This window comes from Erythranthe guttata, chromosome 11 (assembly GCF_056151865.1).
Source record: "Erythranthe guttata isolate IM_541 chromosome 11, IM_541, whole genome shotgun sequence".
NCBI lineage: Eukaryota > Viridiplantae > Streptophyta > Magnoliopsida > Lamiales > Phrymaceae > Erythranthe > Erythranthe guttata.
The window spans coordinates 4,094,450-4,107,682 of NC_142543.1; the positions used below are offsets into that span (position 1 = coordinate 4,094,450).

At 33.1% G+C, this 13,233-nt stretch overlaps 1 protein-coding gene and 1 non-coding gene across 2 annotated transcripts; both read left to right on the forward strand.

Moving 5' to 3' along the window:
- Positions 1-2,632: 2,632 nt before the first annotated feature.
- On the forward strand, positions 2,633-2,715 carry TRNAL-UAA (transfer RNA leucine (anticodon UAA)). Its single transcript has one exon. It is a non-coding gene; the product is annotated as a tRNA-Leu (tRNA).
- Positions 2,716-9,908: 7,193 nt separating this feature from the next.
- Positions 9,909-12,091, forward strand: LOC105970844 (small ribosomal subunit protein uS2-like). The gene is made up of 5 exons (XM_088825311.1): positions 9,909-10,277; positions 10,830-11,092; positions 11,189-11,386; positions 11,489-11,690; positions 11,811-12,091. Exons 1-5 carry the CDS (start codon positions 10,148-10,150, stop codon positions 11,909-11,911), a joined length of 894 nt encoding a protein of 297 aa, XP_088681437.1. The 5' UTR covers positions 9,909-10,147; the 3' UTR covers positions 11,912-12,091.
- The last annotated feature ends 1,142 nt before the right edge of the window (positions 12,092-13,233 follow it).

Genomic DNA, 13,233 nt, shown 5'->3' on the forward strand with positions numbered 1-13,233 from the left:
ATATCAAGCAATGTGGGGTTATTTTTTAAGGTAAATAACACTTAAACCCCTGTAGTTTGAACTTTGTGCACATGGCACTCTTATACTTTTAATATAACCACATGACTCTCCTTACGGTAAATAATCATTCTCATTTAGAAGAGATTTTCTTTTAAAGTACAAGGGTATTATGTGCTTATAATAAAATATAATGGGGTGACGTGCTATATTGAAAATACAAGGGAGTTGTGTGCACAAAGTTTATACTACAGGGGTTTAAGTGCTATTTACCTTTTTTTTTTTTCATTTATTAACAAAGGCGCCACAACCTATAATACTATTAATCCTAATTGATTGAGACCGAAACAATTTTACCAGTATTAATTATTAAAAGATCATGTATCTTTTTCTTCTTAATTATGTGTTCTAGCACGCATTGTGGACAAACTATATATGACAATGATGTTTGTTATAATAGGAAATTAGTAATTCAATTTTTTTTTTTTTTTTTTTGCTATTAACCATTTTTTTTATTAATTTTTTTTAGTGGCTGAATCAGCATAAGATCAAGGGGTCATGCCCCCCTAGCATTTCTCAAATCTCTATTAACTGCCCCCTTTATAATTTTTTTAATTCATTCGGCCCCTCATACTAAAAATCCTGACTCCACTAATGCTTTTATTGGACTAGAGAAAATCGAACAATCAATAATAGTGAAGAAATATTCCCTTTTAGCTAAATCCTAAATTTGTGAGATATAAGTAAAACACCGCAGTATATATAGTTTAGAGAAAAGATAAAAATCTTTGATTTTGGTACATGGTTTAATAAAATTAATCATCATGTTAGGGCTGTAATCGTGTCGCTAAATAATTAATTAGTGACAAAATAATTAACTAGTTATAGGTTGAGATTTGTATTTCATTATGTTCCCCACATGCAAAACTTAGAAGATAGGTAAATAATTTAATTAATTTAGATTGGTTTGGTCGGCGGTTCATGTTGCATATTCCACTAAACCCAAAGTATACTAGTCAAATAGTTTAGTTGGTAATTATGCTCTAATTGGGTATGTAATAAACCCCTAACCATCACTTAATTTTTCTTTTTTTGAAATAGTCAAAGCCACATAAAAGTGTGACAATATCTCATGTGAATCAAATTAATATAATTAATGGGCACCATATTTCCAAAAGGCAATGCATATTCATAGGCCCTCATATCTCCACAACCATGAAATCTTGATATTGCATAAGTTAAAGTTTGGGGCCCTTTTTATATTGACCATCTTTGACTATAATTATATTTGCATTTAGTGTGTGCCCGTATTTTTAATATATACATATTTATATAAATTAGATTAGATTTTTGTTGCTTTTGTTTTTCAAACTTAGATTCATGAAAATGATTGATGTCATTTCTTTTCCCTAATGAACGAACCATATGAGATACGTAATAATAGCTTGCAAATCATACGATGGACGTAAACCATACAAGGTTAACTGTGTGTGACAAATTCTACCTAGCGATCGTTGGCAATAGATTGGAACCTGTGTCAATTGATCGACACATGTTTACTTGCTCCAACCGCTAGGTCATCTCTTGGGGGACTAAATTAAACTAAAACTGAATTATTGATTTTAATAAATATGTGTGTGTGTGTGTGTGTGTGTGTGTGTTTGAATTTATGAAGAAATTAGATATTGAATTTTGTCCCCCGAAGTCATGCGTGTCAGTTCGCTGGACGAAATTCAACATCTCATTTTATCAAAGAAGATGTATTAAATTTAGGACAGTCTCATGTTATTTCTCATTCTATATATATCAATGAATATGACGTGAAGTTCTCACGATATCGTTCTACATATTTTCTTTCATGAGTTTAAATAAATTCTTGATACATTTGGCTCGATCTCTTGATAAAACAAATTTTCAATTTCACTGAGACCAAAAAATATTCTTTACATTAAAATTTCAATTTTATGATATTAATTGTTAAATCAAAGGCCAATTAATTGGAGCTGTCCGTACAATGTTTAAAGTTCAAATGTTGAAAAATACTTAATTGTAATATAAAATGGAGGGAATATTCTAAAATAAAGTAAAAATAAAAAAAAAATAAAAAATGGAGGGAAATAAATATTTGAATCATGGGACAACCGCCCAAAAAAGAGTTGGGCTGGCCCTAACAAATTAATAGCTGTGGGGACAAATGATTGATCCATAGCCATTCATTAGTTATTGTACATTCATTTGATGCATGTGACAATTCAACATCCTTCTAAAGTAGGTTGCATGCACCTTCTTTCCATGATTATCTCTCTCTCTCTCTCTCTCTCTCTCTCTCTCTCTCTCTCTCTCTCTCTCTTTATATATATATATATATATATATATTATTTTAGGTGTAATTGCAAGGATGTTAATTTGAATTTCATGAAAGTGGAATTTAAAAAAAAATAAAAAATTAGTGTATTAAATTATTAGATTATTTTTTATTTATTTTTTTGAAACATGGTATGCTTTTATACTATTAGTAGTTATATATAAGAAAAAAAAATGTTAGTACCAATTTCTTTTTTGAGTGTGCACGAAAATATGATTAGCAATTGTTATATATGAATACATATTTTAATATCAACGTTTACATTCATCAGCTGGTTTGCCCGAGAGGTTAAGGGGGAAGACTTAAGATCTTCTGCACATAAGTGCGCATGGGTTCGAACCCCATAGCCAGCATCCTTTTTAATATCATTGCTGTTATTTTTTTTTTTGTTTACTTAATTAGTTTTTCATCATAGAATCCACTTAATTATCTATACAATTTAAGTGGAAATGCATCATTATTCAATTTTCAAAAGGTGCTGTGCTAACATTAATTCATGTCACATTATCAAACTCAGAAAACTTATCACCCGTCTAAGAGATTCAAACTCGAATTATTATTGTTAAAAAAAAAACGAAATAACTAGTTTGTCCTCCATAGAAAATATTTTGTTTCGTTTAAACTCGAGTAAATAGTTAACTCGATTAATAAGTTATTGTCAATGGTTGAACTTAATCGATTCAAATCTTTGAAACATAATTACAGATTGAACGGACTTGAGCTTAATCGATTCAAGTCTTACGATTTAATTCTTACGTATGTTAGGAATTAAATTTATTATTTTCTATTATAAGATTGAATTTAAAAGATATTAGATTTTATTTATAAATAGTTACTTCAATTAATATGCTCTTGTCAATTACTAAGCTTCATTGATCCAAATCTTTGATTAACGTTTACTAACTGAAAGAATTTGAGATTAATCAGTCAAATCTTACTATTTGATTAAACTAAATATTAAAAGCAAAATCACAATATAATATTTTGAGTATATAGTTTTATTTTAAAGTAAGAAAACTAATTGGAATGAGTTATAATCTATTTTTTCTTCTAAATAAACATCTTATTTTATTTTTATTCGAGTTTGTAACACTATCTATTTATTAACCTAAGTGAGCTTGGATTAAGGCATGTATTTATTATATGTATTTGAGTATTCTTTATATTTTTCAATAATGGAGTTTTATAATTTATATAAGGGATAATTTGACAAACCCCCCTCATTAGACTCCTTCAATTACAATGAGTCCAATTTTTTTTCTTATTTTTAAGTTAAATCCAAAGCATTAAAATTAATAAAAAATAATATAGTATGACAATTATAACATTTTCTCTTATCATGTTTCTTTATATTTAATATTTTATACTCAGTTCTTCTCTATTTCTCTGTTATATCCCACACCCAAACCTTAGATTTGCCGCTCTTCCTATCTATTTTCTTCATTTTCTACACAAACCACACCCACGCTGCCCCGCCGCCACCACCACCACTACCACGGCAAACATTGGTCGGTGAAGCAAGTGGCGAAATCCAACTTCTCGGAAGCTTTGCCAGAAATCAAAGCCTGCATATTCAATTCCGCTTGCGTAGCGGTTTCGTTGCAGAAAACCAACAGCCACTCCGCGCCGTGGCAAAGGATCCTCCCCATCGATACGGCGGAGACGGCTTATGTGAAGGTTAAGGACGCCGTCATGCAATTTCAGATTATTCAGTTCTCAATCTGCCCCTTTGTCGGAAGAGTGAAATCATTCTCAAAGTAATCCACACCGTAGTCTAGTTTGACGAAAGACAACCTCGAAGAATTCAAACCTTTTGCTGTCATGTGATTTGCACTTCATGTATCACATTACGAAAATCCACTCTTCTTTTATAAATTCATTCATCCCTTTTGTGTTTTCCATTATAGGATTGACAGTCTATTGTCGAAATTGTACTGCCACATAAAATATTAAGTCAAATCTTCTTTTGCTTATTTTCTTCCGATTTATAGACATATGTGTATTAAGTTTTATTGTTAAAATAAACATATATAATTTATGATTAATTTATATATTTCCGTTGTTCTATTGCTTTTTTTAACACGTGATACACGTTTATTAATTTTGTTTAAATTTTCATTTACTCAAAATGTATTCATTTCAGTATTTTTTTTTAAATATAACTAACTCTAACTAAATCTAATTAACTCTAAATATAACAAAAAGACTCCAACTAAATCTAACTAACTCTAAATATAACAAAAAAAACTCTAACTAACTCTAATTAACTCTAAATATAACAAAAGAAAACTCTAACTAACTCTAATTAGCTCTAAATATAAAAAAAAGGGTAAATTCCACTTTACCCCCTCGTACTTTGCCTGAGAAACACTTTACCCCCTTGTACTCTCAATTTCATCGATTTACCCCCTTGTGCTTGTACAATTTCCCAATACAACCCTTTCCTTCAACTTTTGTCAATTTTGACTTTGATACCGTTTGGTCAACTCTCTAAATTACAAAATTGCCACTGCCTATAATGCATTGTTTTTCCTCCGTCAATATTGTCATTTCTTCTTCTCCCACCACTTTCCCTTCCAAGATATCCCCAAATTGAACCCCTAACTTAGTAAAAATCAAGACCAAAGAATTGATCGATTTCACCCAGTGCAAAGAAAAAAATATATGAATGTGTGTAACTTTCTCTTTTCTAATCTCGAGAGTCAAAATAAAAAAAAAATCAATGTTTACGTCAATATTTTGACTCTTGACCAAATGGCGTCAAAGTCAAAATCGAAAAAAGTTGACGAAGAGGGTTGTATTGGGAAATTGTACAAGTACAAAAAGGTAAATCGACGAAATTAAGAGTACGAGGGGGTAAAGTGGTTCTTGGGCAGAGTACGAGGGGGTAAAGTGGAATTTACCCTAAAAAAAACTCTAACTAACTCTAATTAACTCTAAATATAATAAAAAAACTCTAACTAACTCTAGTTAACTCTAAATATAACAAAAAAACTCTAACTCACTCTAATTAACTAAATATAAATATAGTTTTAATTGTTTAAAACTCTTCATCACTATACCAATCACTGGTGAATAAGAAAGCACAAAATATAAATAGAGTTTTAATTTTACTCTTCATCACTATATCAATCACTGTTGAATAAGAAAGCGGAGTGGCATCCATCGTCTTGGTAGATTCGTCTGGTTCGATTGGATTTCTGTGACGACATTTCAAGTTTTCTTAGAGCCGCAGCTCATCATGCACCAATCCGACATCGAGCAGCAGCAGCAGCGGTGTCAACAAGATCCGGCGCCGGATGATGGAACCGCCATTTCCGTGAACGAAAGCCGTGATTCTCACACTTCTGCCAACATCAGTTCCACCGCCATCGAACCCTAATTCAAACCATGGCCCAATCTAGCTTCTCCACGTCTCGTTCAACCAGGACTATGAATGTTTCGCCACCGGCATTGACTTTTGCGGATTCCGAATCTTGAAATGCAATCCCTTCGGCGAGATCCGTCGCCGTGATTTTGACGGGATCGATGGAGGTTTTCGCTCTGTCGAGATGTTTTTCAAGTACAATATCACAAACGCAAACAGGCCCGACCCAGTAAACAATATTTCCGGGCATTCTAGGGTTTATGAAAGATATATAAATCACTCACTCACACTCTCTCTCTCTACCCTCTCACTTTTGGCAAAGCGACAAATTTCTAGGCGATTTGCGAAAATAAAGAAATTTGTACTTGTGTAAGCGAATAATGACGACGGCTCAAAAGATCTTATCGACGAAGGAGGCCGACATCCAGATGATATCCCTATGATATCCTACCAAATACATACAAATGAATATTTTCTAAGTATATATATATATCTACATTAAGAGGAGGATTATAGAAGATCTTCTAGAATCCATTAGACTTGTTTTAGTTTATCAACCTTAAGCCACTTGGCTTGGCTCCATGAAAAATGGGTTGCCCGTGACAGACTACTCATAAGATTTTGTCGACGAAGGAGATCGAAATTCAAATGATGTTGGCCGCTGAAGTTCACCTCGGCACCAACTTTCGGATGGAGCGTTACGTCGTCTTGACTACCCCACGTTTAAGATAATGTGCAAATATGGTTTTATACTTTTAATGGCAAGCCGCACATGCGGGCACTTAGAGCTCTCAAACTAAAAGACCCCGATAAAATTTATAGTTTATATACTTACATACAATTCTAATAATTATTTAAATTCTCAGAAAATTCGTCAAACTCCGATTTTAGTTTTGGAAACATAAGTAACATTCAAACAAATTCTCTCTTTCACAAAAGTACATTTTATCTAATTTATTATTTTTAGAATTTTTTCACAAGAATGATATTTTAAATAATATTATAACGGAGATTTAGACATATTGTATTATCATTCATAAATATAACGATATATATGTCATGAAATCTCTCACAAAGTCCGAAAAAACATATGCATTACTATTTTAGTTGTTTTAAAGTAACATTGTTAGTTTAATAAAATTAATACGGTGTTTGTCAAAAACGTAGTATTAATTAATAACTTCAAGTAACAAAGAAGGACGAGATGTCACGGTTCGCCTATCTTGGATCAAATGTTATGGTATTCGGCCAAAGAAGTGCTCGTTTGAGCTAAACAAAATGGTCTAAAAGGCCTAAGTAAAAACTTTTAGGTAAAAACTTACCATCAAGTTGTAAAGATTTCAAAGAGCTCTCTGAAAACCTCTCTTTTATACTTAACTTCTAGAAAGTAACTAGAATATCAAAATGCTCTATACGATCATTCTCAACTGCAATTTCAAATCAATCTTATCATCAACTAGGGAGGTTTCTCCTCGGAATAATTTTTGTTTCTCCTCTTTGATCTTGTGAAAGTTGAGGAGTTAAATTTTGATACTGCATATTGCTCGTGTGTCTCAATTTTGTTTTTTCTTTTTTGTTTTTTTTTTTTTTAACACGAACGAAACCAGATTTTGTTTGGAGCATACATGAGCAAAACCTGATTTTCTTAAGTGTTTCTCATTGCAAGTCTTCCAATTTACTTTCACCAATTTTCGTCTCATCTCATGATTAGTAATTTTTTTTTTCCTATGTTTATGCTAATTATTTGTTTTTTTTTTCTTTTTCTTCTGGTAAATTAGTGTATATACATAATTATCATTTGTAATGAATTATGTTGGAGATATTTTTAGATTTTATAGTTACATAGGTTATATGGAAGAACCTCAAGCCAATAAATGAGACAAAAGGCGATATTGTCAGCCACTTGCAAAGTCTTGCAATATTTGTGATCAAATTGTGTACTAATGAACTTGTCAAAGGGGATTTGCCTTTTGCATGAATGTGAATGTTTAGTTTTACATATATATTTTCATCTTAAAACTTCAAAATTCAATCCAACTAGAAGGTTTTAAATAAAATTGCAGTCAACGTTCAGCGACACGCTTAAAAAAGATGGATAAAAGTTTTAGGGAAAAGAAAACACTAAAAAAAATCAATGCCGGAAACCGGCGGCAGGAAATGCATACAGAAAAAAAAAAAATTGAAAAAAATCAACGCCGGAAATCAGAGGGAAAAAATATTTTAAAAAAAACGTTTAAAAAAATTGTGGTCAAAATTGATTAAATTTAAGTTAAGTTGGAGTTACAATTGCGAATTGTGTTTAAAGGATTGGGAGTAATTTTATCGTATATATTAATATTTCATTTATTTATAATAAATATTAAAGGGATGCACCTATTGGCGAAAAAATATAACCCTTGATCCTAGAATAATAAAGATAACTGGTCATGGACATATGCACCAAAAATCCTTACTTATATTTAGTTGCAAGATTTTTTTTTTTTTTTTTTTTTTTTTTTATATATAATATGATATTTACTTTAGCTTAATAGTTTATGATTGCAGATCTGGTGGGTTGAAGTAAAACCACCCAATTTGACGTAATTTGTTTTTTGTAAATTATGAATTTGATCATAAAAACTATGTTTGTTAGATAATCAATTTTTAAGTTAAAATTGCATGTGTTAGATGACTATTTTTGTTAATGAAATATACATATTTGTTAGATATATAATTTTTTGCCGTTTGCAAAATAATACGTAGAGTTTTTTTTTTTTTTTTTTTTTTTTTTTTTTTTTTTTACCAAAAAAATTAGCTATTAAATTATGAAGACTCATAGATGCACTTAAAGGTCTACAACTCATGTACCATATACTTATCAAAAAAAGAAAATGTATCACATAAAGATGTGGTCGGTCCTTCTACATATCGAAATGAGACCGGTCCTTCCACATACTGAAACGAGGCCACTCTTTTTACATTCTATTATTCGTTCAATTATTTCAATCCCGTTGGTGATGTTTATAACCCAACCATATATCTAAAGATACTCCAATAAGCCCCCACATTTTCGAGTAGAAATGAAACTTTTGACGGCGACATATTAAAGAAGACACTCTGCAAATGAGTTTATAATAGTGATTTTTTTTCTATTTCATTATTAACAAGATTAAAAATAGAACCGACAACTACTCAATAAAAGTGAGATAGTTGTGTATTACCGCATCCGTTTCATTTAAGTGGCATTTAAGATTGTTGCACACTACTAACTAAGAAAGTTATGAAATAGTCTTGATTTTGGGATGAAATTTCCTATTTTGACAAAATTACCCATTTGTATCTCTTCATCTTTTCAAGAAAACTTCATTAATATTGGAGTAATGTTGGAAAAAAAAAGAATTGTCGTACTTTAAAATTATAAAGTGACACTGAATAAGTTTATATATATATATATATATATATATATATATATATATATATATATATATATATATATATATATATATATATATATATATATAAATATACTTTATTTATATGAAACGAAAGTAGTATTAAAATTGGCTCCCTCTACCGTATATAAATTCAGGGTAAATTCCATTTCTCCTTTTGTACTTTGGCTCGATATTACTTTACCTTCTTGTACTTATAATTGCATCGATTTGCTACCATATACTTGAAAAATTGTCTCAATGTGGCCCTCGTTGTTAGTTTTCAGACCTTTGACCTTAACACCGTTTGATTTAAGTTGAAATTTACTAAAAAATCACCCATCCCAGTTTAAAAAATTATTAAAAAGTACAAAAAAAATAATAATAATAAAAAATTCAAGACAACGGAAAAACATAGTACACGAAGCCAACCACAATTTTTATTTATTTATTTTTATTTTTTAATAATTATTTATACTGGGCGGGGTGGCTTTTTTGTAATTTTCAAACTTAAATCAAACGGTGTTAAAGTCATAGATGTGAAAACGAACGACGATGGCCACATTGAGACAATTTTTCAAGTACATGAGGGCAAATCGATGCAATTGAGTAGAATGAGGTAAATTGATATCGAGCCAAAGTACAAGGGGGCAAATCAATGTAATTGAGAGAAGAAGGGGGTAAAATGATATCGAACCAAAGTAAAAGGGGGCAAATCAATGAAATTAAAAGTAGAAGGGGGTAAATGATATGGAACCAAAGTACAAGGGGGAAAAGTGAAATTTACCCTAAATTCAGACTATTAAGTATTCAAGATTAAAATCCAGGCCGATAGAAAATTTAATTTCATACGGCCCGGCCCAGTCGCTCTGCCAATTAGGGTTTAACCAACCTATAAAATTCACTTGTTACATTTCTTCCCTCAACACTTCGGAGGCTACATTTTTTTTCTCTCGAGCGAACGAAAACCTAAACCCTGCGTGAATCGAATCTCCAACACCTCCAATCATGGCGGCTCAGAAGATTCTCTCCACCAAAGAGGCCGATATTCAAATGATGTTGGCCGCCGAAGTCCACCTCGGCACCAAAAACTGCAATTTTCAGATGGAGCGCTACGTCTTCAAGCGCCGCAATGATGGTAATTTCTGTTTTTCTTGCTTCAATTTGTGTTTTTTTTTTTCGTTATTGTTGAAACAGGCGTTTATTTTTGTTTTTTTTAGCAACGAGATCTGGTTTTATGTTCTATTTTGCTTTCGTTTGATTGATGAATCAATTGGAATACATCTCGTGTTTTCCTGTTGGAATTTACAGTACTATATGATAAAGATTTCATTTTTGATGAATTTGCTTCGTTTTTGTTAATCAAATGGTGATTTATTAGCTTTTTTGGTAAGATCTATGCAGCCTGTTGTTTTACTTGTGTGTGTAAAGTGACTCATTTGATTTTAATTTTGACCTAGGTGTTAATATTCTTAATTATCTGCCGTATTCATCTTGATTTGCCCTAATATGCTGATAATTTCATGATTAGGGTTTCTGTGAATCCAGCTCACTTAATTGTAATTGATGACTTGGTTAAATAGTATTTATTTAATATAACAGTTTTAAGGCCTTATTAGTAGTTAAGTTTTTGTGTTTGGGCTGTTGTTATTTATATTCAATTGTTAATTTTTTATGCTTATATCGTCAGGAATTTACATCATTAACCTTGGAAAGACGTGGGAGAAGCTGCAGATGGCTGCTAGGGTTATCGTTGGAATTGAGAACCCACAGGACATCATTGTCCAGTCTGCCCGTCCCTATGGTCAGAGGGCTGTCCTGAAGTTTGCACAGTACACTGGTGCGCACGCAATTGCCGGGCGTCACACTCCCGGAACATTCACCAATCAGCTGCAGACCTCTTTCAGCGAGCCGAGGCTTCTCATCCTGACTGACCCAAGGACCGACCACCAGGTCATTTATAAGATATTTATTGTGTTGCGTTTTTCTGGGTTGTGTTTTTTTGCACTTCTGTAATGATTCTGATGCTCTGTTTTTGTATCTGTGCAGCCTATTAAAGAGTCTGCTCTTTCGAACATCCCCATCATCGCCTTCTGCGACACTGACTCCCCGATGCGCTACGTTGATATCGGCATTCCTGCCAACAACAAGGGGAAGCACAGCATCGGTTGCCTTTTCTGGCTCTTAGCTAGGATGGTGCTGCAGATGCGTGGCCTGGCTGCTCCCGGACACAAATGGGAGATCATGGTAAATTGTCCTGATATTTTAGTTCTTCCGATAATCGAACTAGTGAATTGTATGAAGTGATGTCTAATTTCTTGAATTCTTTTTTTCGTTTGTTTGTGGCAGGTTGATCTGTTTTTCTACAGGGAGCCTGAGGAGACCAAGGAACAACAAGAGGAGGAAGTTCCGGCGCTTCCAGACTATGCTGATTACACCGGTGCCGCAATCGGCGGTGATTGGTCGAGTGGCCAAATCCCCGACTCGCAGTGGACTCCCGATATGGCTGGTGCAGTTGCACCGGTTGCAAGTGGTTGGACTGCCGAAGCAGGTATTTATTTGATTTCGTAAAGTTATTGATGAATTATGTAGTCTGCAAATTTCCTCATGTATCTGCTAAATTTTTTTTTTATAATTTGAACGAGTCTGATTGATTTGTATTCGATTGTAGGCGTAGTTTCTGATGGATGGGATGCCGCTGCTCCACCACCAATGGCAGTTGCTGCAGCTGTTGATGTTGTACCGGGTGTTGCTCCTACCGGCTGGGAATAATCTAGTCTTTTTTCTTTTCCGCTTACGATCATGTTTGCTGAACTTTTTTTTTTAATTTATGGTCCTTTTGAAAGTGCTATTATGTATTGATATTCGCATACTTGGTTTTCTTTTTTGACTATCGGAAATTTTTGTTAGTGTAGAGACCCTTGGTTTAAATCAAGTTTAATGGTTTAATTTTGCAGAGTGTTTTGCTATAATTATGCTTCTGGAATAGGTTCAATTGAATTTTTCACATGAATGCCTTTTTTTGTTTTCGATTGAGATGAATCTGTGGTTTTTTTATTATGTTAGGGTTTTTGAAATTAATTTATTTTCTGAGAAAATTAACTAGTGATTGGTCGTATCCTATTTGAAGATGAAAATGTTGTGGAATCTAATGGAGAATTCGACACTCAATATTTAGGAGTTTCAATTATCGTTGTCGCCAAGGTAATTAATAAAATGTGAGGAAGAATAATGCACGAACATGTATATCTACTATTATATATGTGTGTATATAGTAGATTGATAGTGAAATGAGGCTACTTGAAGTGCATTGCTAAACCGGTATTTTGTGAAAAATATCCGCCACCTAGGTCACCTTATTCGAATTACCAAGTGATTTTGCAAACAATGTTCGATACGGTATTGTTTGTCCAGTTCGGGCTTCACTAATATCAAGCATAAGACTAAAAATAGCCATAAGAGCTCTCTAAGGAGCAGTCGACCTAGAGTGCTCTTTGTTATAGAGCTCTCCGACGAGTTGAAGACATAGGGAGCTCTGAGCTGAACTATCCGATGAGCTGAAGACTTAGAGAGAACTCTCACGAGCCTCCGACGAGTTGAAGACCTAGGGAGCTTTCTGACGAGCTGAGTTCTCCGATGAGCTGAAGACTCAGAGAGAACTCTCACGAGCTGAAGATCTAGAGAGCTCCCTGACGAGCTGAGCTCTCCGACGAGCTTGAAGACCTAGAGTGCTCTCTGAAGGCCTAGAGAGCTCCCTGACGAGTTGAGCTCTCCAACGAGTTAATGACCTAAGAGCTACCACTATTTATCTCATACTTTTATCTCAACGATATTTGTGTATAACTCTTTGAAGAGTTTGAGTGCTAACGCGGGACGCCGCCGCCGAACATTTTTGAGGTACATGACGTATAGGGTTAACGTTGAAGGATTCAAAGAAAAATAAAATAATAGAAAGCTCGCAAAAACGACTTGTGAATTTATAAACAACTAAGAAAAACCTCAAGCTCTGCTCGTAAAAAAGCTCGTACGTGCGAATTCGAGTTCGAAATCGAGCTTTTGTAGAGCCGATTCATCGAGCTCACGAACCAGCTCAA

Bases quoted from the DNA above. Each gene is read 5' to 3' on its own strand.
- LOC105970844 (XM_088825311.1), top strand. From the start codon at position 10,148: ATGGCGGCTCAGAAGATTCTCTCCACCAAAGAGGCCGATATTCAAATG. The intron at 11,093-11,188 runs GTCATTTATAAG...GTATCTGTGCAG, and splicing joins ACCCAAGGACCGACCACCAG to CCTATTAAAGAGTCTGCTCT. The intron at 11,691-11,810 runs GTATTTATTTGA...ATTCGATTGTAG, and splicing joins TGGTTGGACTGCCGAAGCAG to GCGTAGTTTCTGATGGATGG.